General features: G+C 53.2%; 2 protein-coding genes across 2 annotated transcripts in view; both read left to right on the top strand.

Annotated features, from left to right (window-relative positions):
• The first annotated feature begins 702 nt into the window (after positions 1 to 702).
• LOC119100072 (hemicentin-1) lies at positions 703 to 27451 on the top strand. Its single transcript, XM_037223187.1, has 18 exons — positions 703 to 998; positions 13001 to 13105; positions 13954 to 14078; positions 14961 to 15122; positions 16177 to 16303; positions 16503 to 16616; positions 17005 to 17148; positions 17940 to 18121; positions 18972 to 19041; positions 19442 to 19586; positions 19924 to 20054; positions 20350 to 20467; positions 21351 to 21430; positions 22767 to 22936; positions 23544 to 23658; positions 24270 to 24355; positions 26214 to 26361; positions 27348 to 27451. The coding sequence occupies exons 1-18, from the start codon at positions 884 to 886 to the stop codon at positions 27449 to 27451; spliced, it is 2241 nt and encodes a 746-aa protein (XP_037079082.1). The 5' UTR covers positions 703 to 883.
• LOC119100071 (hemicentin-2) overlaps positions 27440 to 27570 on the top strand; it is a 38835-nt gene continuing 38704 nt past the window's right edge. Inside the window, exon 1 of the mRNA XM_037223186.1 lies at positions 27440 to 27484. The gene's annotated coding sequence lies outside the window, so the exon portion shown is untranslated. The remainder of the gene's footprint in view (positions 27485 to 27570) is intronic.

The raw sequence follows: 27570 nt of genomic DNA, 5'->3' as shown, positions 1-27570 counted from the left end.
ATAACTAATTAATTCCACAAGATATGGGTGTTTCCAGACCTGTCAACGGCAGTGCCAAGGGCTGAGGATGTGTTGTTTGAAGGTTCGGATATTAAGCTCCCCGCTTATTTCACTGCAGTGCGTATCGCCTTCTTCCCCGCTTGATGGCAGAGTACGTGGCAGAGCTCCCCTGTGCGTGCAGTACAGAGATGTGGCAGCGGAATGGGCCTGGTGGGCGGTGACACACTCACTTCGGTTTGATTAACCCCATGGAGCCGCTCGCCCACTTTGGTGTGTTCTCAAGCCTCTCGCAAAACAATTTGGACCCGAGCGGCAAGAATTCCTGCAAGCAAACGGTGGCGTACACCTCATCGCGTACTGTATTTCTTCAGCGGCACCGGCGTAACTCAGCCAGATCCAGGCGTAGCTCTACCCACACCTTCGCCGCGGGTGGGCGCGACGCGGCGGTCGCCGGCACGTGCTCACCGGGCGTCACCGGCGCCCCTCTGTGCCGCCGCCGCCGCCGCCCGGCTGATGTCAGCGCGGGCGACGGCGGCGGCGGCGGCGGCGGCGGCCTATCGCCGGCGCTCGGGACACGGCCGCCTGCTACCCTCGTCCGTCGCCGCCGTTTGTTTATCGTTCGCGCCGGTGTCGGGCGCGGCGCGGCCGCCGCCGCAGAGGCCGCGCCGCCGCGTCGCGCGCCGCACGCCTCGACATGCTGCTGGCCGCCGCGCTGGCTGTGTGCGCCGCCGGCGCCGCCGCCGTCGCCGAGCTCAGCGCGCCGGTAGCCGTGCTGCGCGTGCATAGTGTGGGCGAGGCGCTGGGCCACCTGGGCGAGGCGGCGCAGGCCGAGGGCGACCGCAGCCGCGTCTCGCTCGGCGTCGTGTTCGACTCGACCGGCTCCATGTACGACGACCTGCGCCGCTTGATCCGAGGCGTGGAGAAGGTGCTGCAGGTGGTGGTGGCGGCCGACTCGCACCGCATCGAGAACTTCATCCTGGTGCCCTATCACGACCCAGGTCAGTGACGGTGCCCAGTAGCAGAGAACCTCTGTCTGAGCGACTTATCGTGACCCATGTCAGTAGGTTCTGTCAATCGCTGAGCCGGTGCTGTGCCGGGCCGGTTGGAGCAAGTTATGGTGAATCATAAGCGAGTAGCGTATATCATGTCTCGTCCTCCTGGCTTCGGTAGCCCATGATATCGGAACGAGTTTTCCGGTATTCACTTGGAGCGCCGATGTGAGGGTCTGGGACGTTTCAACAGCCTGTGGGCGTCCTGTGAAATGGCCAGGAGGCTTTCTAACGTTTTGTCACATTGCGGCTTGAACAGCGTGCGTTCTTGAAGTGCCCTTTGACCATCATGACGGATACCCTGACTTCCAGGACTGACGGAATCCTTAGCACGAGCTCAGGGGGGGGATCAAATTGATCCCCCCCGAAGGGTTTTCAGAATGATTTTCTAACGGCGTGGCGCAGCTGCGCCAAATTTCGCATAGCTGTAGACAGTTTAATAGCGGATCGTTTGGCATAAAATTTAGATGTGCCTTGTAAGGTCGCTGACCTATGACAGGCTAAATTCAGGCGATGGCTTCAGCGAACGCAATTTGTAGGGAATCCTTCAATCTGATCCAACAGCGGAGTGTCAGACGGAACCATACATCTCTGAGATGCTTTCTTAGGCAACACAACAGTTGAATGAGCATATTACATTGACTTAAGGTCAGGTATGAAAGTCACACCAAGGTCAAAACCAGCCTGTTTTGTTACTCTAGGGCTTGCTGTGTGGGATGGTTTCTAGTGCTCATTTCAAATTTATTGATAGCAGGAACCGCATTATACATCATCCATAGACTTCTTAGAGGTCAGAATAGGTCATTGACCTAAAATGACCCATGTCAACATTTTGTTTTAGGAGCATACTGACTAGCGTAATCTTTGTCGCTTAGTCAAGTGCAAAGCCCAATGCAACCTTGCATTATTTTGGTCACCTCGACCTTCAAAAGTTCAAACAGGTTCACTGACCTTAAATGAACACGTGACTTTTTGCTTAGTAACGGTTATCTAGGTTCTGACGGCACTTTGGAGACCAATCTGGAACTTGACCTTGTTGGACTTTTTGACCCGAAGGTCATGACTTAGGAACCTGAAACTTTGACATAAGTGAGTTCACGTACAGTTCAACACACCTTGCAAGTTTGGTGCCTCCAGCCATCTTAGTTCCCGAGATCTCAGAGGGGTCAACTTGACCCCCACCCGAGCGAAGGATATCTAGCCGGCCATCCGGGCGCGTGTTAATGAATGTGCAGTCCTGCAGTCGCCTCCAGTACATCTGAGCCGAGCCTTCCCAGTGCATGCGTCTGACCATAGGCCCGTGGACCCTTTTCAGAGCCTCGTCTGTTCGCTGTTTTCTTGGAACGCCGGGTCAGCCCCGGGAATCCTCTGACCTTGCCAGGGATTTATGTCTACTCTGGTGCCCTAGCCATTATTGTCTTGTCTAATATTCCATGTCCTTTTGCCCGTCTCGCTGGACTAGAAATAACACCTTGGGACCTTTGATGCTTTGTAAGATCACTGTAATATGATCACTGACCACAATCTGGGGTGCTCTTGAAACATTTCAAGCGCACTTAACCACTCGGGACCATCGCACTCCTTAGTGTGAAACTGTCCGAACCACTGTGCTTTCAGAAGGGGCGCCTAGCAAGTCAGGGGCTCCCGGCCGTGTTAACGTCTTATTTGTGCTTCTCTGATCCATATGTGTGCCGCCGAACCATTCAAGTCTCATTTTCTCTGGTCCATTCGGGTGCCGCCGAACCGCTCAAGTCTCATTTTTTGTATCGAGTGGCTCGGCTTTTCTGCACCTCGACTTTGTCGGGCACAAGGACGATCGCAGAACTTTTATGCAATATTGAATCCACCTTACGACCGGTCCAACTGGTCCAACTGTTCATGGTCCCTGATCTTGTTAGGAGCATCTGGGTTCCTCAGAGACCTCCTAGGTCCTTCGGGGCTGATATCATTCTTCATCGCTCTCAATCATCTCCGGGGCTCCTGAACCACCTGGGAGTGTCAGCAGGTACTGAGTCAGGCCCGTTGCGGACATTTCATTTCATTTTTGTGGGGGCACCATTGATGATTATTTCAAACCGTTTCTTAGTATGCCTGTGATCTCCTCTCAATTGCCGCGCAGTTGGTTGGAAACCACTGCTTTACCCGGCCAAAGGTCAGTTCCAGTTCTGGCGCCGCAAGGTTCGCTGACCGCAGTACAGCCATGCGGGCTTGCGCACGTTTTAAGACAGCTATTGCGTCGCAACAGTTGCTGGCGTCCCTCCGTATCAGTACGCGGCGACCGGGTTTTATTCGTTTTTGTCACCCTGAACTTCAGTGAAAGTATGCTGTGTCAACGTCGTTGTGATCATAGAAGTGGCAATGACGATAGTTACCCTACGTGATTGCCGGAAATCAGCAGAGAACACGTTCCTAAGATCACTTGTTGTCGTTCCTCTTGGTCTTTGCTCCGAAGCGCCCCCGGTAGCCGGGTACGTCTGGTCATATTCAAAGCCTCAGCCCGTCGAAATGACGTTGGTGCGACTAATGCCGTTCAAATAACGCTCTGCCATGTGCTGAGCGGCCGTGCTCGCTGCGAATGATCTGCTAACCATGTCGCGGCCTGCCTGGACGGGATTCTTGTTTATAACACGCGATATCGACTGCAAAACTACGCGCACTCCGTCGTGCATATGCAGCTGATAGCCAGCGCTCGCTCATCGCTGGCCGGTGCCCGCTGGTGAGGCCTAACAAGACGGCTGATAGTGGCTGCCGCGGCAGGCGTCCGGGCCGGGTCAGGTCGAACCGTCAGTGCAGGCCGGACACGGACACCGGCCGTCGGTGCAGGCCGGACACGGACACCGGCCGTCGGCGAGCTGCCTGTCTGCTGGGAAACCCCCGACAGACGGAGGCAGCGCTGACCAAGTATGACGCTGAACACATCCGGCCCGACGGGCGCGGCGGAGACGCGGGCTGCACGGGCCGCCGGCGTGCTTCCCCCACCCCCGGCGGGGAAGCGGGCTCACACGGGCATGCCGCCCGTCGGCCGCGGGTCGGCCGGCGCCGTCCGGGCCGTACCCGCTGCGGCCAGTCCGACCTCGCGGGCGGCACGGGCCGCCGGCGTGCTTCGCCCACCCCCGGCGGGGAAGCGGCCTCACACGAGCACGCCGTTCGTCGGCCGCGGGCCGTACCCGCTGCGGCCAGTCCGACCTCGCGGGCGGAACGGGCAGCCGGGGGCGCGGAGCTGCTCTGTCGGCTGGCGTCTGCGCGTGACGGCAGAACGGTGCTCGATGCCGATGGTTCAGGTCATATGCTGCCAGCACTGGTTTAGGCCGATAAAGGATAATTGGCCGGTTGGTGTTGGCGGACGGGTATGACGTGTGACGCGCAACGGTTGGAGGTATGCGTCTGCAGCTTTAAATTTTATAAGTCATGACAAAGAACGCCATGCGAGAAAGCCTGCCTTAGCATGACCAGTAGTTGGCTAATGGTGAGAGCAGTTTGCTAAGCAAATATTAAAGGAGAGGGCTGCATGTTTATCTTCATGTCTCTGTTTACCGAGAATTATATCATGTTTATGTGCCGCAATCCCAGCTTTCTGAGCATTTTGACCCGCGCCCTGGCGCCGGTTGAATACCCTTTGCCGGGTTGGGGGTCAATTTGACCCCTTGATATCTCAGAAACCAAGAGAGCTAGAGGCGCTAAATTCACAGGGCGTTTTTGTAGGTGAACTCACTCGTGCTAAAACTTGAGGCTCCCAGGCTATGCTCTTTGGGTCAACTAAGGTCAAACCATATGAAGTTCCAGATTGGTGTCCGAAGTACCCCGAGACCTTCCCATGCAGCTACCATAAACCATAAAAATACTATAATAAATAAATAATGATAATAAATATGATAAATAAAATAAATAATAATAATAAATAATGATAATATTAAATAATAATAATAATAAATAGTGATAATATTAAATAATAATAATAATAAAATAAAAATAAATAAATGTAAAATTACAAAACATACTATAATAGTTACCATAAAAATAAAATAAGAGGTACGGGGTTCGATTCCCCGCGGTGTCCGCCCTTCCTGCCAGGGTGGGAGGCAGGCGACGCCATATAGCCTCAGCAGCTGAGTGCGTCATAAAGCCCCAATGACATGACACCATAAACCCAAATACCTGTTCTGGGTAAAAGGTCACTTGTGCTTGTAAAAGGTCAGTGGCCTTGGGTGATCTTTCTAAGAAGGTAAAAGGCCTTGGTGGCCGAAATTATACTAGACTGCTTTGATGTTTGCATTTGGATAAACGTCAAGGATTACGTTGGGCAGCATGGTGCCTAAAAACAAAATGCTGACGTGGGTCGTTTTATGTCAGTGACCTATTCTGACATTTAAAAGTCCATGGAAAATATATTATGCAGCTTATGTTATCAATAAATCAAAACGAGCACCACAAACTACCCCGCACGACAAGCTCTAGTGTAGCAAACCAGGCTAGTTTTGACCTTGGTCTGAGCTTCATACTTGGCCCTAGATCAACGGAATTGATTAATGTCATTGTTGTGTTGTCTACGAAACCATCACAGAGATCTACGGCTTTGTCTAATACTCCGTGGTCGCATCAGATTGAACGATTCCCTAGAAATTGTCGCAGCTGATCGTAGCTGGCCCGAATTTGACCTGCCGTAGGTCAGTGACCTTACAAAGTACACCTACATTTTTAGTACCAGATGCTCCGCTATTCAATTGTCCACAATTATGCAAATTTGGCGCGACCCCGACACATCGTTCGAATATCATTCCGGAAAAACCTTCCGTGGTCAAATTGACCCCCTCCCGAGCGCGCGTTAAGCGTACTTTAATGCAAACCTTTCTTATGAGGATGTTATATTTGAACTATGTGAAGTCTCGAACATAATAGCAATAAACAGATGTCATTTTAACCAGCCATTCACAGAAAGTGTGTATTGTATGGGCGGTGCAACACCGCTCGGCCATCGCTCACGGGATACTAATGTATCACCAAGATCTCCAGTTATGCATGCTCATTGACTTACAAAGTTATATCAAGAACATCACAGAAGAATTAGTCCTTCAAAAATATTCAACATAGTGTAAGCAATCAATCTAAACATCAATCAAATTTATGTCAAACGTATATCAAACAAGTCAAACATACACGACAAATCTCAAACAGATGGCTAGCAAATACAGATCCCCAATCACCTCATACCCAGATTGTCTCGTTGACTGCCACGTCATCATGTCATCGTCATAGCTGCTGCTTTCTCCTTTAGTGCTACCCAGCAACAAGCATTGCTCAGCTTGGTAGACTTCATGGAGACCCGGCACATAGACTTCGCTCGAAAATTTGAACAAGATAGGCCCCCCTGATCTGTGAGACTGCCACAGAATGAATGTGCGAATAAAAACAAAAACATCCGAGTTGACAGTTAGCAGGCAGTGATTTGCTGACTGTCATTCTATTGCATTAATGTGCACTGCTAGCAATGACCCCAATCTTCTTTGTACGCTTCTTTACGCTTGCTTTCACTTTTTTTAACTGGAAGTGCCGTGACTTGCTTTCAGTGTTCTCTGGTATTAACGCATAGTTGTTTTTGTCACAGGGATAGGGGAAGGGCACTCCTGTCGCCTGTCCATGAGTGACGGCTCAAAAAGAGGAGGGGCACTCCTGGCCGCCTGTTCATTTGTGCCGGCTCAAATAGGGGGAGGGGGCACTCCTGGTCGCCTGTTCTTAAGTGACGACTCAAAAAGGGGGAGGGGGCACTCCTGGTTGCCTGTTCATGGGTGACGACTCAAAAAGGGGAGGGGGCACTCCTGGTCGCCTGTTCATTAGTGACGGCTCAAAAAGGGGAGGGGGCACTCCTGGTCGCCTGTTCATTAGTGACGGCTCAAAAAGGGGAGGGGGCACTCCTGGTCGCCTGTTCATTAGTAACGGCTCAAAAAGGTACTTTGCAGTGCAACGTACCGTAAGCATGGCATGTTAGGATCGTTTGGCAAAGCATCGAACGTTAAATTTGGGTTGTTTTAAGGGAGTGATGGGTTCAGTGTACTGGCAACAAACTATGATCGGTAATGACTAACCTTAACGCAAGCTCTCGAAGAGCATTCCGTGTCTACTAAAAATGATAGCGAACTGGAACTACCGGTCTGCAAACCAACGCAGAGTTACGTGATGGAGAAGGATATTTCATATAACCAAGGGCTCCGAGACTTGAGCATGAGGTCTTCAGGTTTCATGGGAGCATGGTGAGTGCGCCTTGTCTAAACGCCAAGTTGTGCGCTAGCAGTCATGATGGCTCCCGGCTGTCGAGAGGCTTGAATGAGTACCTCACAGCCTCAGTATTCCGTATACAGTCCTCAGTTTACAGTCTTCTGGGTCTGGGTCGGCGTGCGCCTTCTTGTGAATCCTTGACTCTTCATGCTGCTTCTCCTAAAACTTGCAGCTATTATCAGTAGCGAGGCCTTTCTGCGCCAGGACGACCTGTTCACAGAATCAGGTTGAATTTTGGTGCCGCTCTACCAGGTTGGGAAGAAAGTGTGCACATCCTGGGGTCATCCGCCTATTGATACTCACCTTATCACTTACTATTCGTCACTTGCTGTAATTGCGAAACGCGGCAGATCAATAGTCAGATAGGACACTTCTTGGAGCCATCAGTCAATTTGTATTCGCAAGTTTTTATCGTTATATTGTAGATTTTACTCTATGGGTCCTCGTACATGCCGGATTTACGATCGATAGCGCGCGGGGGCCGATATTCTTCGCTGCTCTAGTAACCCCCCAAAACGACGCGAAGCCGATCATCACTAATGCTGATTCTATGCAGCAAGCTTCCTCGTGCCATACCGCCCATTCGATATGCGTCACCGTGTAATATACACCTTCCTTTCGCCACGCCGATTCATAACATATGAGGTTTCGGAATCTACCACCGATGGCTCTCAAGCTATTGGAGTCCAAACGGAAGTGTTGGCCTTTATTATTATTATTATTATTATTAGCGAGAGAGAGAGAGAGAGAGAAAGAGGGAGAGGGAGAGAGAAAGAGAGAGGTGGGGGAGAGAGGGGGGGGGGGGCGTATTGCACTGGTTACATTCCTGTAGCTCCAGTTGGTCGTTTTTCACAACAGTTATTGCATATATTTTCGAAAAATAACGACTTTTAAAAAACTCACTACACCCTCTCCAGCTCCTTGGAAATATGGAAAAGGGAAAGACAGATCTGGCGCGCTGAACTGACAACGAACTTTATGGATATCACCACCGCATTTTGTTACACCACCAAGTTCGTCAACATACTCATATTCATCTGCATGGCCTCGTCCTCCACCATCTTCCGTTTACGCCAGCAGCGTCTTCAGCTCCCCGGCCTTCTTGGGAGTGTCGTGTTTGAGACGAGCGTCACGAATGCGACTTCCCGAAGAACTCGCACAACATTCTTCAGTGCTTAATGATGTCGGCCTGTATGAAGGGCTGTGTGTCACTGGCGCGGCCACCCATGTTGTCGGCAAGGCGCTAGCGCTCCTCCTTCAGCGTCTGCTCCCAGGGGCACGCTCCTGGGACGTGTTGTTGTCTGACTCGTTGTACCTGCTCGCCTAGCCCTTAACCACCTGCTTGCTCTCGGCCTGCCTCGCCTTCGGCACTCCTGCAGACAGCTGAAGCTGTTGGGAAGGTGATCGTGCTCGCCCGCCTGGTTCTCGTTGATGCACATGGGCCCGCCGCGCTGGTAGTCGTGCGCGCGCGTCTTGACCGGGCATTTGACCGGAATTTGCAAGTAGCTGGGCCCCAGCCGGTGCCGGTGCGTGTCCGGGTATGAAAAGAGGTGACCCTGCAGCATCCTGTGCGGACCGGCCTCGACGCTCGGCGGCATGTTGGCCGGCGCGAAGGCCAGCTGCTTCACCTAGGCGAAGTTTTACCTGGGGCTCCTGTTGAGCAGCATCTTGCCGATGGGGATCAGCGGGCTCTGGATGCGGGGCCAGATCTCGGTCTGGTCGAACGAGACGAGGCCGCAGTTGATGACCTTGTCCTGATTCATGTCTTGGATGAAAATCGTCCAGGAGGGAAATTACCCTCGTCGATGGCCTCCGAAGTTGATGTGGACTGCGTGGAACAATTTTGGGATCAGCATTGCTAAACATAGCTAGTCTTAAGTGAGCAACAGTTGCGTGACCAAGGGCAGATCCAGGATTTCGTCAAGGGAGGGGGGCACGCAACATTGTGGGGCCCCTGGAGTTTGGGACCCTTTCAGTAAATATACTTGCATTTCGGTCATTGCATTTTAAGACAAGACGTATGCAATAATATATATATATATATATATATATATATATATATATATATATATATGTGTGTGTGTAGGTATGTATGTGTGTGTACGTATATGTGCATGTATATATGGGTATATACGTATATGCATTTACTTATTCATTTATTTCATAAATACGGAAACACATCCTACTATGCACAGCCCAATTAAGCTAGGCATGCTAAGCATGCATGCACATAAAGCTCACTCACTTTCTACAGATCAAGTCAAATGCTGCGATTTTCAGGCTAAGTGCTTCGGAACAACAGGCAAAATAAACTCGAGTTGGCTGCTAACAACCGTCAAAACCAAGCATGGACTTGATTCCTAGCTTATGTATTTACGGCTAGGCGGCTGTGCGATGTGCTCAGCTAATAGCTGATGACTAATGCGGAATTTTTCCTTTGTTATAAAGGAGTACAGCATGTTCTAGCAGTCAAATGTGTTAAGAACGTGATGCACTCGTATAATCAATGTCACATAGGCAATGGAAATGACACATACGACATCGTCGGCATGTAGAATTACGTTTGGCAATTGCGCATAAAACTTCATCGGTGCATATTCGGCTGCTGCCTAAGGCGAAGGCGCCAAGGCCAATAAGGACGGAACCCGAACGATCATGGGTGTCACAGGAGGCCAACAAAGTGGCTCCCGTCAACAAGTATAGGGCCCGCAGGGCAAGCAAAAAGAACCCAAGACCAGCGTGGTGGCCCCTAAACGATCGGCAGTGCCTTGGCAGGCTGACATACAAGGCCCCAGCCGGAGCACAGGACCTTCCTAGCAGAGGGGGATTATCCAAGACCATAAATAGATACCCCTGTGCGATCAAGAGTGCACGGGCAGGTTAACAACACGAGCCTCGATAGGAGTGAAGAGTCCTCCGCAAACGAGACCCAAGGGAGAGAGCCCTCGATCAAAGTAGGGGGCTCCTGAGCATTGAGTGTTTCCGTACCTTACCTTGAAAAAGCCTTAGCAACAGCACAAGGCCCTCCAAACAAGTGGAAATAACACGAGACTTATCTGAAGGGCTCCTGAGCAACTGAGTGTACCCTGGCATATGCAGCCACGGAAAATCAGATCACAATCAGGTTGATCCGGCGAGTGGACATATAGGGCCAGGCAACCAACAGCGTAATGCCTCTAGACAGCGCAATGAGCCCCAAAAGTTCCCCCAAACAACATCGTTTTTCAATTAACGAGGATTAAACTTTGTTTGCTTGTTTGCTGACAGGGGTTTTTGGTCGTCTGAAGGCCCAAAGGCACCCAATTTTGTTGTGTTTTTGTTGTAGGAAAACTGCGCCCGTCCGGCCGATAATGGGCCCCTTCGGAGCTTTTAGGTCCGCCTCGGCAGGGTCCATGGGACATGGTGCTGTGCCTTGCCAACCCTCTGCATCCACCACAGGCCCGAGCAGCTTAATAGATGGGGCTCGCCAAGAACATGGGATCATCCATTCAAGTAAGAAATGCTCACAACGCGATGTGTAGGGCTCTGAACGATCGAGAGCGTCCGGACAGGTTATTATAAAGGGTCCCGTCAAGAGCGTAGGGCCCTCAATTCAAATAGATATTACCCAAGATCCAATGTAGAGGGCCCCCGAATGATCGAGTGTGCCAGAGCAGGTTGGCAGATAAGGTTCCCAAAAAGAGCGTAAGGCCCTCCATTCAAACAGGAAGTTTTCAAGACCCCATGCAGAGGGCCCCGAATGGCCGAGTGTGTCAGGGTAAGTTAACATAAAGGGCCTCCGTCAAGAGCACAGAGTCCTCCATTGAAATGAGAAGTACCCAAAACCCAGTGCGGATGGCCCCCGAAAGATGGGGTATTCTCGAGCAGATTATCAGGTGGCCCAGACAGCAGTGTAGGGCCCTAAATTCAAACACCAAACCAACATATAGGGCCCCCGAACAATCCAGTGTGGCCAAAGCGGCGATCAGATGGGTCCCCGACAAGTGCATATGGCCCTCCATTCAGATAGGTAGCGCCCAGGAGACAATGTGAAGGGTCGCCGCATATTGGAGTGTGCCCGAACAGATTAACAGATGGGGAGGGCCTTCCGTTCAAATATGAAATACCCACGACACGATGAAGAGGGTCCCGAATAATCCAGGACGCGACAGCAAGTTAACAGATAGGGACCTCGAAAAGAGTGGAGGGCCCTCCATTCAAAAAGGAGGTACCCAAAACCAGATGTAGAGGCCCCCATGATCGAATGGGCCCGAGAATCTTATCAGAAGGGCCCCGACAGGAGCGTAAAGCCCACCATTAAAATAAGAAGTACCTAAAGCCCAGTGCGAGGGGGCCCCGAAAGGTGGATTGTGCCCGAACAGGTCATCAGATGACCCCGATGGGAGCAGAGGGCCCTAAATTCAAACACCAAGAAGCAGTGTGCAGCCCCCCCCCCCCCCCTCCAGCAAACCAGTGTGGCCGAGGACGCGAACAGAGGCGCCCCCGACAAGTGCGTAGGGCCCGATTCAAACAGCACTGGTCCAAGGCCCAATGTAGAGGACCCCCGAACGATCGAATGTACCCGAGCAGGTTATCAGATAGGCCTCCCCGCAAGGCCGTAGGGCCCCCATGCAGAAAAGAAGTACCCCGGACCCAGTGTGGAGGGCCCCCGAACGACTGAGTGTGTCCAAGCGGGCCATTAGATGGGCCCCCGACAAGAGTGTAGGGCTCTAAGCAAGTGACAGAAAATTGGAGACGCCCTAGACCGATGGAAAGGGCCCATGGGCATATCGCAAGGGCGTCGGTAGGTTAACCGAGACCCAGGTAAAGGGCCCCTGAGCAACCGAGAACACCCCGGTAGGCTAAGATATGGGACCCCGGCTATAGCTCACAGAGACTTTCTGGCGAATGGAAAAAATCGGTGGAAGGGCCCGTGATTGACAAGATTGCCCCGACACGGTAGCAGGAAGGGCCCCAACAACAGCGCAGGGTCCTCCGAGCAAATGCAAAGAAATGAAGGGCAACGCGGAATGCTCCTTAACGATCGGCATGATCCTGCAAGTGGGCATATAGGTCCCCGGAAACAGCATGGGGGCCGTAGACAGTGTAGTGGGGCTTGTTATTTCCAGTTCACAACCTTTGCAATTACTGAATACTTTTTTGACTTCTCATACGCCCTTCACTTTCGCTTACAACTGTTCTTGGTCGCCTGGAGGTCCAGAGATACACAGTTTGTTGCGTTTTGTGATAACAAACTCCACCAGTTCGGCTGACTGTGGGCCGCTCGGAGCCAATGGGCCCCTTCGGGGCCCAAGGGGGGGGGGGGTCCATCTCCCCGTGCCCTCTCCCTCTGGATTCGCCCCTGTGCGCGGTAACAAATGAAAAATGTTTCAAGTTATCTGAAATGACTATTACGGTAAAGTGCCGGGCACACGTGTTTCCTCTCATCTTGTCAACGAATGGTTTTCGTCCTCTGCGGTGATGACGTACTCACGCGCCTTAGTGGACTGCACCGGGCTGCCGACGGCTGCACGGGCAGCCAGGCTCCCGTCCCCCCCCCCCCCTCCCCTCCCCCAAGCCCCGACGATAGGCGATCTGACGCGCCTGATGTACGGAAAGCCCAGCTGTCATCGAGCCTCTCGTGATCCTCCCGCTGCCTGCGTCTGTTTATTGATCAGCGGCCCTTCTCTTGCCGACTGCAGTGATCGGGCCAGCCATCGTCACCGACGACTACCACCAGTTCTACGACAACCTGAAGACGCTGGACGTGCGCGGAGGCGGCGACTGTCCCGAAATGGCGCTCACCGGTAAGGGGTCCTCGGCGGGAGCCGCGGCGGGCCAACCGCATGGAGGCTGGCCTATGTCGAGCGCTTCAAGACGCCCGCATTAGTACAATTGTTAGCGTCAGTTTTATTTATCCATTTACGAGGATGGCTAGAAATTGGGAGTGGGCGCATGTCTTGCAGCATTCTCTATTTACACCATGGGCAACAGTTTGAATAGATCATTTGATTTTTGTTACATTAGAAACGTCTCTGACGTCTTGTTTTGCTTCGTTTGTGACGCATGTTTCACAACCGACAGCTGTGAAAAAGCTGGCGCTGTGCTGACGAGGGTGTTTTGTTCACGGACGTTTCTCCTTCCGCCTGGTGACTTTCGAAGGACGCCGACATGTGGTCTCGGTCGTTTGCGGTCGCTTGCTCGTCTCACACCATGCTCAAGTGCTGCACGAGAGTAAACAGCGCGTCATCACGAGTCCCCTGCCATAAGAGCGGTAGAGCGGTGGGCAACACACGACGGCTAATGATAAACATATCCGCCCGCGGCCTCCACACTATGAAGTCACGCGGGGTAGGGGACGACAGAACTGTTCGGTGACATCCCGAGAACGCCCGAGCCGCCGACTACGCGCTGTCATCGTCCACGACGCGGTCCTCAAGGCCGTCCGTATATAATCTAGCAAACATGCTGACCTTTCCCGCGTGGTCGGTGTGATGCTTCCTCGGAGCCGTGTGTACCTACTGCAGCGACCGCTACGTCATCAATCGCCTGGGTTCCTCCCCTGTCCTGTGTCCTCACCAGAGTGGTCTTCCTGTGTGCACATCTCGCCCACTACTCCGCACCCTTCCGTGCTGACGGTCATCCGGACGTCCAGGCCTGAAGCTGGCTCTGGAGAGGGCCCTGCCGGGCTCGCACATCTACGTCTTCACCGACGCCAGTGCCAAGGACTACCACCTGCTGGAGGAGATCCTGTCGCTCATCAGTGACAAGTCGCCGCACGTGAGCCGTGGATATATGCCTGTCGCTCGGCCCCGGCTGGACAGCGTGACATGGAGCCGGTGTCGCTGAGGCCTTGCAGGCGTGGGGTGAAGTCTGCAGAGATAAGCGGCGCATCGTGCCATTGCGGAACTGCGCCGCGCGTGCATATCTTTTCCGTTGAGACGGGTGGGAATGTACTTCATGATGCCTTTGGCGTGCTGGGCAACTGTGCATCGCTTTGCGCTGGAGCACCTTGAATACACATATTCATAGGTTTGGATAAATTGCAGTACTTTAAATCCATTGGCACGCCGTGGAATGGAAGCATGAAACATTGTCATGATAAGACATGCAAAGATGATTGTTATTTGTGCAGATGAAATGAAGTGCAGGTACAAATGCGGAACAAATGCAGAAAGAGTGCGTCCCTCAAATTGAATGCAATCGCGTCCTTCCATGTATGGCAGAATTTGTTTCATGCCATTGAGCTAGAAGTGAATTGGTTCTTCGCATTAAGGGTTGTCATGAAAACACGATCCTTGGCATTTAGCTTGACAAACTCGCCGTCGCAGACCTCCTGGGCTGGAAACATCGGTGCCTGGATGTACCCTGAACCAGAACATTGTGTTGGTTATCCTAGGTTGTTTGAAGCCGATGCGCGATGAAGGCACTTCGCCTGTCAGCCTCTCAGCATCCGTTCTCTCGGTACCGTGTGTGACCCCAGCAAGTCTGGTTCATCATGTAGCCCCAGAGAGCGACCCCGTAACCCTTGACCTAGCCGGCTGGCCCCAGAGCCCAGCTGGCTGACCTCGGACCTCAGTCGGCTGACCTTGACCTCAGCCAGCTGACCCCGGAGCCCGCCCGGTTGACCCGTGACCCCGTGTGGCTGACGCCTGACTTCAGATCGTGTTCGTGCTGACGGGCAACTGCGAAGACCCCGACGGGCCTGGCCAGGCCGTGTTCCAGCGCATTGCCGCCGTCACATCCGGCCACGTGTTCCACATGCAGAAGGACAGCGTGCAGCAGGTGCTGGAGTTCGTCCGAGAGTCCCTCCGGCCCGGCAAGGTCAGACCTGGCGACGCTGCCGTCGCGTGCCGCAAACCCCGCCGCTTTCAGCTTTAAATGACTTTCACATTCTGACTTTCTCCACATATCTATGCCAGTGTATGCATATGCACCTCCCCCGGCCGGTAAAACATTTTCGTTGATGCACCTTTTTCCATCAGAGTATGGTATTCGTGAAGTGCTGTTTTCACCCGCGCGGTACAGTGTGCAACGCGGTAAAACTGTTCCCCCTGTGGGTGGATGTTTTCTATCGGTTGCCCATATTTTGCCTGCCTGTGATAAATATGCTTCCACCGCTACCGCCACGACAACGTGATGCGCTTCTGCGCAGCAACACGCGCCGCATCGTATTATAGATGACTTAGCACCTAGACACCTAGCACCTGGTCACCACATTTACACACCCGCACCGTATGCTGCTGTGAATTCTGCTGCTTGGCTGTGCTCTGCTGCTTGGTGCCTGAAGTGATTGTGATAAGCCGCTGCTTACACCGTGCTTGAGTGCTTGGCTCCACGCTTCTGCAGAAGGCGGGCTATCTGCGCGGCAGGCAAGACCCTCGCCGACCGCGTCCAAACGTGAGAACGGACCGTGGGGCGCGTTGTTTGCTGCTTGGGCGAGCAGTTCTCATTGATGCATGCGCCCATACAGTGGTCATCGGTTTTCAAGCTATGCCTGTTTTAAGTTGAAGACGAAGAAGAACGTGTCTGGCTAAAGTAATTGAACGATACACTATCTAAAGAATAATGTCGGTATCTGTTGTACACATATGTCAGCGTGCCTCATATCATTCCAATTAATAACATTTTCTGTGCATGAGCGAAAACGATGCTGTGTTGTTACAGGAACATGCCACACAATTTTGATTATCTGCGACATGGCGGTGCACCAACACAGTATTTTAAGTCCTTAGGTGTTAAGACCACCTTCACCAGGCATGTACGCCTTAACACTCCCCGGCCATAAGCACACTGTCAGCCACCTATTGATAGCCACATCTCACGTCCTTGCACCGCACTCTGTTGATCCTGGCTGGTGACCGATCGGTGTTTGCAGGTCAGTCTGGCAGCGGTAGACCATGACCCCGCGCCGTCAGAGGATGCGGAGGCTGACCCGCCCTCGGTGCCTGTCGTCAACTTCCACGTGGACAAGAGTCTGGACGAGTTCACCGTCTCTGTGTCAGGTCCGTGCAGCAGCCGCCCGCTTCTGTTTACCAGTCATATTTCACCGCCCTCGTCCGGTGAATAGATCCTCAGCCGTACAGTGATGTGACATCCAGCTACTTACTTAATGTCGCTGAACTAAACAAACCGTGCCCTATGAGGGCTGATGTTTACTTCTCTAGATGGGTGAGCCCGCCCGCCGTTTCTCTTCGCTCACAGGCAACCGGCCCGAGGTTACCATTCGCGAGAGTGAAAACCAGGAGAAAGTCACCGGCGACCTGATCTTGGACCTGCCCAAGGTCAAGGTCGTCAACATCCAGGACCCGAAGCCGGGTGAGGCTGTGAGCGGAGCCGCGGCTGCTCCGGTCCTTCCGCCTGTTTGTGTACTCTGTGGGCGGCCGGTGTGGGCGGTGGTCCGCGACATGAGCGCTCGGGCAGGACTGCCGCAGGGTGGCGTCGGTCAGTCACCGCCGCGGGCTGTTTGGGTCCGCTCGTCATGCTGTCCTGCACTCACCGCTTCTTCGAACGTCGGGCCACCATCGGCTAACCTGTTGAGTGAACGTGAAACATTGTTCCTTTTGAGCTTTCCATCTTGATTCGCTTCCTTCTGTACAAAGTTCCAGGAGGTGCTTCACTTCCTTAGCCTACATGTCTTGCAGGTTATTTCACAGCACATCAGCCCGACAAATTTCTGCAACCAGTACCCTGTTTGCTCCACCAGGGCGTTACACCGTAACGGTAGAGACGGAGGACGACTCGCCCTTCACCATGCGGGCCACAGCCATCAGCGGCGTCACCTTCGAGTTCGGCTTCACCCTAGATGAAGATGGCAGTCTCAGTGGCGCCCTGAACCGGCCCGTGCAGAGTGAGTAGCTGTTGTGAGTGTAGTTGTTGCTGTTGTGAGTGTGTTGTGAGTGTGTGAGTGTAGTAGCTGTGGTAGTGAGTGTAGCAGCTGTAGTAATGAGTGTAGTAGCTGTAGTAGTGAGTGTAGTAGCTGCAGTAGTGAGTGTAGTAGCTGTAGAAGTGAGTGTAGTAGCAGTAGTAGTGAGTATAGTAGCTGTAGTAGTGAGTGTAGTAGCTGTAGAAGTGAGTGTAGTAGCTGTAGTAGTAAGTGTAGTAGCTGTAGAAGTGTGTAGTAGCTGTAGTAGTGAGTGTAGTAGCTGTAGAAGTGAGTGTAGTAGCTGTAGTAGTGAGTGTAGTAGCTGTAGTAGTGAGTGCAGTAGCTGTAGTAGTGAGCGTAGTAGCTGTAGAAGTGAGTGTAGTAGTTGTAGTAGTGAGTGTAGTAGCTGTGGAAGGGAGTGTAGTAGCTGTAGAAGTGAGTGTAGTAGCTGTAGTAGTGAGTGTAGCAGCTGTAGAAGTGAGTGTAGTAGCTGTAGTAGTGAGTGTAGTAGCTGTCAACCGGGGAACCTGCGAGAGACCAAACAACGGAATCTCACCCAGCTGGAGCGAGCGGTATCACTGGACAACGGGAATTACCGGGACGAGATCACAGAGGCGGGCTGAGCTGCACCATGGCTTTGTGCACGCGGTCATCAGGTGCATGGCGACTCATGTGTGCAGTCTGATGTGCCTCAATGAGAGCTGTCCGAGTCTCAACTGGTGCGCTCCAGGACCCGCTCATCCCCGACACGCTGACCCGCCGCCTTCCGCCGGTAGACGAGACCAACTACCTGCTGGTGCGGCCGGTGAACGCCAGCGAGGCGCTGGAGATGAGGCAGGCCGAGCTCACCTCTCTGGAGGGGCAGGTGCTGCGGACGGTCGACCTCGGCGAGCGCGAGCCAGACGGCGTGTTCCGCGGCGGACCGTTCGTCCCTCCAGACGACCTGTTCCGCGTCAAGGTGAGCAGTGCCGGTCAAGCGTGGTCAAGGCTAGGTTTGAACCAGACACCTCTGTCATGAAATGAAAAACCGTCGCTAGTCATACTGGCTCTACGAGGCCTTCGCAGTTTTTCGCTATTATCGATTGTGGTGTGCGTTTTTATCACAGTCAATAGTGTGTGCATTGCATGATGCACACACTATTGAGTATGATAAAAACTGCTTATATGATTTTCCATTGCAGTTTGTTTCATTAGCTCCTTTATGGTGGGGAGCGATGTTAGGGATGGAGGGGGTCATTTCAGCAGTGATCCCATTTTGATCTGTAGCATTGGCCTCAGTACCTTGAAGGACGAGGTTCAGTTTTTATTGAATCAAGTGCCAGGTCCTCGCACACTCGAGAGCGGGGAGGTCTGCATATTTCTGTGGTTGCTTGTTTTGATATAGAGTCTTCCGTACATGTATGTGCCGACAACAAAGTACCCTGGTGACTTGATGACCCCATCCCTCTTGATTTATCTCATAGCGGATGTTTCCATATACGACCAGCCAGTGCACCTTTCAAGACAGGCTCACACGCCAACAGCTTTGTCGTACTCAAATCACTGCCCTGTAGATCCAAGTCTGAAATTTAACACTATTTTTTATTATTATTGTTGGACTATTATATTTCTATTATTATTATATTTTTTATTAGTTATATTGTAGTTATATTTTTATTATATTATATTTATTATTTATATTATATCTATATTTTTTATTATTATTATTGGACTATTCCAAACTTGCCCTGGTCATTCACGCCGCGGTAGACCCGTGGCCGCGCACCACCGGCTGAAGCGCTGTTGAGACGATGGCCGGCGTGTTGCAGGTTCAGGGCGCCCATGAGGACGGATCGCCGTTGCAGCGCGAGACGTCGGCCGTCTCCGCCGTCCAGATAGGTCCGCCGCCATCACACCCGCCGCTATCTGGCCTACGACCATCAACATTCCGCGCCATTAGCCGCGTAGCCACGTATTTGCTTAATCAGGTTCCCCGTGGGCGACACCGTACACAACGCGTGCATGCCACGGTGGATGCAGGCGAACTGTTTGTTGTTGGACGGTACTTCCGTGTTAGATACGCCATAAGCCTGGATGCGCTATACGCCATAAGCCATAAGCTGTTCTTGATCGATGGTCACGACTGAAGCCGATGTAAGCCACCGTACGAGTGGCACTCTGTGAAACGTGCCGTGTTGTAAATGCCAGGTATGCTTGCTCCAGCCAGTCCGGACAACATCGGCCGTTGTTCTACCCATGCGTCCGTGTAACCCTTTGGCTACGGCGGGGCCTGACGCAGGGAAGCCGACGCTGGTCGCGCCGTCCGAGGTCAAGGGTCACCTGGGAGCCAACGTGACGATCCCCTGCCGGGTGCGGTCGTACCTGCCCATGACGGCCGGCTGGTTCTTCGAATACCAGCCGTTCAGCGCCTTCACCAACTACAGGTATCACCAACTTCACCAACTAGACCGCCCATCGCCTATGTGATAGGCGGTCTGGGCGGCTGGAGCTGTTGCGGGGTCTGCGGAAATTTAAGTCGGCTGTCTGCGCGTTGTCCGTGAGAGGGCCGCTGGAAACATTTGTCTTATGTCAGCAGAACAAAAACGTCACGATCAATACCTTCATGAAGTACGTCGCCATGCAAATCCCGCCTTAAGCGTTTGACTGCTACCAACTGGCACAAGCGTCGACGAACTGGATTGACAGAATTTGAGACGCGGCGATTGGCTCCGAGATGACACCGCAGTCCGTCTCACGGCGCGCCGGCCGCTACGTCCACAGTCAGTCATCACGGTCCCGTCTGCTGCACCTGAACATGGCAGACGTCAAGCCGACTGACGCCGGCGACTACATCTGCATGGCTCGCAACGCCTTCGGCAAGGTGTTCCAGACAGTGAAGCTGTTGGTGCTAGGTGGGTGCCACCATAGGCCGCCTGCGCTTCGACTTCTGCGGGGCTTGTGCTTATTGATGCAGACTGGCCACGGATGGAATGCCGATCCTTAATCGCCGGTCCTTGGAAGTTATGAGATATTTGACGGCTATGAATTTATAAGGTACAACTAATCGTGAATTCTTTAGAATTGAAGGGCCATCGGTCCGAAATTTTTTTGTTGAGTGTGAGGCTGCAAATGCGCGCCATTTGGGACAGCCAATGATTTATCAACTGCCGTTATCAACAACGGCCGATTTCCGTTCCAATGCTACAGCGCCGCCACCGAATGTGACGACGCCGCGGAACGTCACCGTGCTGGAAGGTCGGCCTGTCTACCTCGCATGTGACGTCACGTCATCAACACCTTACAACGTCACCTGGCGGACGTGCCGGTACGTGTTGGGGCGTGTCAGGAGCGGAGAGCGCCGAGCACGCGGGCGGCGCACCACAGCGAACGGGATAGCTGCTGGGGATACGATGCAGCGGACGGAGCGCGCTGGTTGTCGTGGAATGCTGCGGGGAATACAGGGCGAAACTTCGCGAGGAACGGTACAACGGTGTTTGATCTTTGTCGAGTTGCGATACCGGGGGGGAGGGGGGGAGGGGGGGGGGGGTAGAGAGTTGGCAGCAGCGCACGATGCAAGAGAAGGGATGAAAGCTGGCGCGTGAACGATTAGGAGAGGGCAAAGTTCGAGTTGTGTCCCAGTGCTCGAAATGATGCAAGTGTCAGCGCATGGTCGAACGTTCATGCCGGGTTCGCGGAGTTGGCACCCTACTCATCCAGATGTGTATAATATTGAGTAAACAGACGATACAAAACATGAGCGGCGCGCCTCAGAAGCATTCGGCGCCTCCCGGCAGGCGTGAGGTGGTGACGTACTCATGCTGACACGTTGGCAACAGACCGTCCTTTGTCACACCGTCTCATATCAACTGACAGCCAGGCTGGGCCCGGCTAGTGAAGACCTGGCAGCGGCGCCACCAAGCGATTCGAGCCATTCCATATGCACCTATCTGACACAATCCCATGTGACCTCAGGTTAGGAAGGTACCTACATAATTTCCTGTCTCGATGAGATGTCGCATCTGTATGATATAGCGGAAACCCGTTTCGGCAGAGACGGCATACCTGTTTCTGTTCCCGAACGAGATGCCGCACCTTGCGCGCCCCTGCCGATATTGATGCCCGTTCGCCTGCTCCCTGCCGCGTGGCCGTCGTCTCGTCCGCCGCGCCCGTGACCCGTACCCCCACCCGCCCCACCGCTCCACCGCCAGAGTGGTTCCACAGTGGCCGGGCGCTGCGCCGGCCCGACACCACCGACTACCTGCACATCCCAGCCGCCGCGCTGACCAGCGCCGGCCGCTACGCCTGCACGGCCGCCAACGAAGGTAAAGGCGCCGCCGCACGCGTCCGAACACGGCCGCCGCGCGCCATTTGTGCCGCTTGCCAACTTGTGGTCGTGGGTACGTGACCTCCGTCGGAAAACCAGGGAACCAGGGCCGGCAGTTGTTTTCGTCGTCTGACTTGGTGTCTGTATGAGTCACGCTCTTTCACTGGACTCACGTTTGCACGTCTGTCCATGAAGTGTGCACCGATCGTTGTGGCGACCAGCTTTGGAAGATTGCTCATGCTTGAAAGGGTGGTAAGGGCGGAGAGAATGCACCATCAATATTTAAGGCCTGTGGAAATAACCGTTTTACCTCGAAGCCGTAAAAGCCCTCGTATCGATGCGATGGCTAAATAAGAAGAGCTGCCGCAGATCATCTTATGTTGTATTTCCGTCATCCAGAGATGACGTGGTGAACTAGAGAAAACGTCAGAATCACCAGGGTGTAGGCAAGGAACATGTTTTGCGCATCATCGCGCCGCACGAATTCAAAAGCCTATTACCTTTATATTGACCCAGTGTCGGGATTTGAGAAACGTAAGAAGGGTTCATAGATTGGCGCCCTGAATTTCAACCTTTCCTCATGGTTAAGCCATGACTTTAAGAGTTTTGCGGTTCGGCTCAAGATAATCAACAGCAGACCATCGTTCGCATTAATGCGCCGCGGCTATGAACAAAACACTCAGGGGTACCTCGAAATTGGAGCGCCAGACTTTGATAAGAACTCAAGGTCAAGCTGTAACATTGAGAGTTCAAACGTTTTGGGGCACATTTGTTCCCCTCTAAATTTATTTTAATCACAAAGGCTTGTTAGTCTGCCGTTCCAGGTGTGGTGGATGTCGTCGTTGACTCAACGCTCGTTGCATGTCGATAGCTAAAATACATAAGACAGTACTATAACAAATATACAGCCATGATGAGACTTACAGCTGACATATTGTTGAGAGCCTGCGGCGGTCCATTGGTCCACAGGCTGTTTATGTGATGTATGTCGATGTCATGTTTGCATCTGGTTACACTCAACAGGTCAGAGTATCGCTTCACTTCCATGTAGACGATCGGCGCTTCATTTAACCGAAAACTGTCTGGAATTTACATCCATGCTGTTCTCGCGTCACAGAAGGCACCGCGATCGACTTAACTTAACAAAGCCTTTTGGGGAAACCATCTAGCAATAAGCTCTCGTATGATGTGGCACGACCTGGAGTAGCCTCAGCTATCGCAAATCCTTTTGTCTGAATGTGGCTGACCCTTTTGACCCGGAACGCGTTTGACACTGATGACCCGTGCTTCCTGACCCCAGGTGGTAACGTGACCTCTGAGACCACTCTGGAAGTGCACAGCAAGCCCAAGGTGTCCATCAACACGCCAGGCGCGGTGTTCCTGCCCCAACAGCAGGTGGTCATCATCTGCCAAGCCTACGGCAAGCCATACCCGGAGGTCGTCTGGACCAGAGGACACGGCACCATTATAGTACGGGCTTTTATCGCGCTGGTCTCCTCTTGAATAGGTGGCTGTTTAAGAGCCGAGCGTGTTTTCAACTTTCCCTTCGTGGCTGGTTGACAGTCAGAACGATAGGGGAGGATGTTTGGGGTCGGACGACGGGCCAGACGGCTCCGATGTGATGAAACGGGGTACTCGGCAAAACGGTGCTTCTTGAAATAAGTGTTTTGCTAATTAAAACATCTGGCTGTTGAGTGCGCTGGATAAAGCGTAAACTACAGCCGGAAACAAAAACATAACGTCTGTTTCTGCTCCGTTCGACGAGAATCAAGGGAATTGGTAAGCGTGAGATGTGTGTGCGGGCTTATCTGGATCGTGTCTCGGATGTCACTCATAAGCAATGCTCTTTTTCTCCGCCCACTTCGCCTCCCCGGCAGCCCATTTCCGCACATCGTCGCAGCTTCCCCATTCATAATTCCCCGTTACATTATTTTCCCCACCCGTCCAATCCCGTCGTTAAGCGCTCCCCATCCTCTGTCTGTCTGTCTGCTGTCCTCAGCACCTATGCGCGCGTCCGCCCCACGCCCGTGTCCCCAGCCCACACTGGCGCAGTCTTGAGTTCACTGACCTGCCGCAGACTCCGTCCGAGGACGGCCGAGTGCAGTTGGAGCACAGCATTCTGCGCATCTCGAACGCGCAGGCCAGTGACGAGGACGTCTACAGCTGCACCGGCACCAACCCGTACGGCAGCGGTCAGTGGCGCCTCCCAGCGGCTTTAGTGGCTCGCAACCCGGTGATTCGACCGACGCCGTGAGGACTCAGAAGGCGTTGGCTCCAGTTGCTGCCTTCCCCTTGTTCCGTCGCTTGTCAGCGGTTCTCCTGCTGCATTCTGTTCTATTTTCAGTATTTTGTCTTCGTTGACTTTTCTTGGGGGATTCAACCTTGTGTGGTGTTTCGTCACTCATCTCTTCAGAAAGACGTCACATGACATGACAGGACATCACCAAGCTCATTGCGCTCGGGTTGTATATCCAGCATGGAGACCGGGACCACGGTGGTCGGAGCAGGATGAGCCGCTGTGGGCAGGGAGAGAAAGTGCGGTCGGTTTTGCTGCCTGGCCGGCCCCAGCGTCAGAGTCTGGGCCATATTGGGCGGGCCCAGAGGGTTCATAGGTCATCTGGAGGGATCATAGCTAATATACGTCATAAGGGTGTTACATTTGGAGTATATCCAAAGCAACTTAGTAACATTTTCGTGCGTGTGTGATGCTTGACTTCTCTGTCTACACTGTGTGTAATAGGAGCGTCTGGCCTCTTTTGCTTACCACCCAGCCAATGCACTGAAGCTTTCCTGTCTTTCGCAGCGACAAAGAGCCTGTATATCCGATACGCTGAGCCGCCGCTGGTGCGCGTCCCCAACGAGAGCGCCCTCGCCTCAATCGGAGACTCGGTGCGTCTGATCGAAATGGTCACTGACTCTCGCCTCGATCGGAGGCTCGGTGCGTCTGGTCGAAACGGTCACTGACTCTCGCCTCGATCGGAGGCTCGGTGCGCCTGTTCCAAACGGTCACTGACTCTCGCCTCGATCGGAGGCTCGATGCGTCTGGTCCAAGCGGTCACTGACCACGGCGCCCCAATGGTCGGCCCCCTCGGTGGGCTTGTACGCCTTCCTGTACGTCGGCCGTTGTTTGGTGGTGATAGGCTGGAATGTTGATGATGTTTTTCAGTTGACGGAGCGCGACCGCGGATCATCTGATGATGGTGACGATGCTGTTGTTGGCGTCTGTCCGGCGTAGCATTGATGTGTTTGTCTTCAGGTGACGCTGAGGTGCAACGTCACGGGAAAGCCCACCCCGACTGTCAGCTGGCTGCGCTCCTCCGCCCCGCTTCAGACTTCCGGTCAGGTCAAGGTGAGCACCGCTTCACGGCGATACTGACCCGAAGTCTAGCAGCTGTCTCGTCGAAGAGTTCTCCGGCTCAGTCATGAAAAAAGGGGATATCAACGCACTTTATCATTGTCCTGTCCCGGCCACTCTGAGATTGACGGGTCGTTAGCAGCCACCTTCACTGCCAGGTCATACAGGCAGGCACACACACACACACACACACACACACACACACACACACACACACACACACACACACACACACACACACACACACACACACACACACACACACACACACACACACACACACACACACACACACACACACACACACACACACACACACACACACACACACACACACACACACACACACACACACACACACACACACACACACACACACACACACACACACACACACACACACACACACATACACACACACACACACACACACACACACACACACACACACACACGAGAGAGAGAGAGAGAGAGAGATATATATATATATATATATATATATATATATATATATATATATATATATATATATATATATATATATATTCTACTACAGACTACAGGGCCAATGTGCAAAGGCCTGGAAAGGTTGCGAGTGCTAGGAGTCCTTAAGCACATCCCTTCCGGGACTGACTGAGACACACCAGAGACAGCTTCATCGTTAACAATGCGGTGATTATTGTTTCACAGTGGGACTATTTGCTTACTTGTTGAGAAGGTAGACTGCTGTGTGTTGCAGGAATGTCCTGGCATGGCATGTGCTCACATGACCTGAGGTATCGCAGGTGTGATGGCGACGACCAAGGAGCGCCAAAGAAATATTACAGGGACGACCCCCAGCCCCCCCCCCACACACACTCAAAACACACACACACACATACACACACACACACATATATATATATATATATATATATATATATATATATATAGAATGCATCTTTCTGTAGGCACCGCAACCATGTGGATGAATTGATTTATGTGCTCGATAGCGTAGCGATTTTATAGAGCGGATGAAAACCGACCGACATGTTTATACCGGAGCCCATAACGCCGATTGGGCCGATTTGTCAATTTTGTATTGTTGTGGCTGAAAAAAATTAGAACAGAAAAGCGATTTGAAGTGACAGGATACTTTTAAGTTACCAATTTTATAAACAGGCAGTAAACCTCACTCCGTAGCTTTTCATGAATAAGCGACCTTGCATGTTATAGCCTCCAGGTGTATAGGTGCATGTTTTCCACCTTGTGCAACGTCCGTGACTTTCTGTGGCTTGTAGCGGTACCGCACGCTATCCCGCTTCAGCTGGCCTGCTTATTTCTCCCGTCTATATCACCTGTTCGCTGTGTCTGACCTGTCTGACCTGTCTGACCTGTCGCCTCGCGAGCCAGGTGTCTTCTGGCCGGCTGCACATCTTCTCGCTGAAGAGTTCTGATGCCGGCCAGTACACGTGCGCCGCCGAGAACGAGTATGGTCGGGACGAGGGCGTTGTCACACTGCGGATCGGCTCCCCACCGCGCGCCACCATCGAGGACTACGGTAAGGCTCGTTCCCGTCATCCCTCCGGTCTGCGGTATGCTTGGTCTGGTCACCATCGAACACTACGGCACAGCTCGTTTCCATACGGCTCGCTCTCGTCATTAGCGCCGTCTACGGCCTGACTCACTCCCGTCACCAGCACATACTACGACATGACGCACTCCCGTCACCAGCGCAGACTACGGCAGACTCACTATCGGCATCAGCGCAGACTACGGCAGGCTCACTATCGGCACCAGCGCAGACTGCGGCATGACTCACTCTCGTCACCAGCGCAGACTACGACATGACTCACTCTCGTCGCCAGCGCAGACTACGACAGACTCACTATCGGCACCAGAGCAGACTACGGCAGGCTCACTATCGGCATCAGCGCAGACTACGGCAGGCTCACTATCGGCACCAGCGCAGACTACGACAGACTCACTATCGGCACCAGAGCAGACTACGGCATGACTCACTCTCGTCACCAGCGCAGACTACGACAGACTCACTATCGGCACCAGCACAGACTTTGGCATGACTCACCCTCGTCACCAGTGCAGACTACGGCAGACTACGACACGACTCACTCTCGCAACCAGCGCAGACTACGGCTTGACTCACTCTCGTCACCGGCGCAGACTACGGCATGACTCACTCTCGTCACCTCCGCGACCTGCAGCATCACCCAGTGTTGACCACCGCAGCTTGCGGCACAACTCAGTGTCGTACGGCTCACGCTGGACACTAGCGCGGACTGCGGTATGCCGCATTCTTGTCACCATCGCACACTGTTGGTGTTCAGCCGTGGGCAAGAGTGCCATCGTCGAATGCGGCACAACTCACCGTCGCTGACGATGATATGGCCCAGTCCTGCAGACCTCGGGGCTGCCAACTGTCTTGAACCGCGTTATGGCCGTTTTCTTCGAACACAATGCAGCTCGCCATCGTTGGTTACGACGCATTCTTCACCACCGACCCCGCTGACGCTTTGTGTCCCCCAGACGTGTCACTGCCGTACGGCGGCTCCACGTCCCTGCCCTGCGTGGCCGTCGGCAGCCCGGACCCCGAGTTCCGCTGGAGTCACGACGGCAAGCAGCTGACCTAAGGTGGACAGCGCGGGCGCGCTGACCAGTAGAGCGTGAGTACGGCCTGCGTGGACGCCACGCTGTCCAGGGAGGGAGGCTGTGTCTGTCCAGCGGTCACTGGAGTGCAAGTTGTGACCTA

Source organism: Pollicipes pollicipes, unplaced genomic scaffold (genome assembly GCF_011947565.3).
Source record: "Pollicipes pollicipes isolate AB1234 unplaced genomic scaffold, Ppol_2.1 Scaffold_4881;HRSCAF=5763_pilon_pilon_pilon, whole genome shotgun sequence".
Taxonomy (NCBI): Eukaryota; Metazoa; Arthropoda; class Thecostraca; order Pollicipedomorpha; family Pollicipedidae; genus Pollicipes; species Pollicipes pollicipes.
The sequence above is the reverse complement of the archived record's forward strand: the minus strand, read 5'-3'. Positions and strand labels throughout refer to the sequence as shown.

Excerpts from the sequence above, each read along its gene's own strand:
- LOC119100072 (XM_037223187.1), top strand. The coding sequence starts at position 884 with ATGTACGACGACCTGCGCCGCTTGATCCGAGGCGTGGAGAAGGTGCTG. Across the intron at positions 14,079-14,960 it reads TCAGTGACAAGTCGCCGCAC|ATCGTGTTCGTGCTGACGGG; the intron begins GTGAGCCGTGGA and ends GCCTGACTTCAG. Across the intron at positions 23,659-24,269 it reads CACCAACCCGTACGGCAGCG|CGACAAAGAGCCTGTATATC; the intron begins GTCAGTGGCGCC and ends TGTCTTTCGCAG.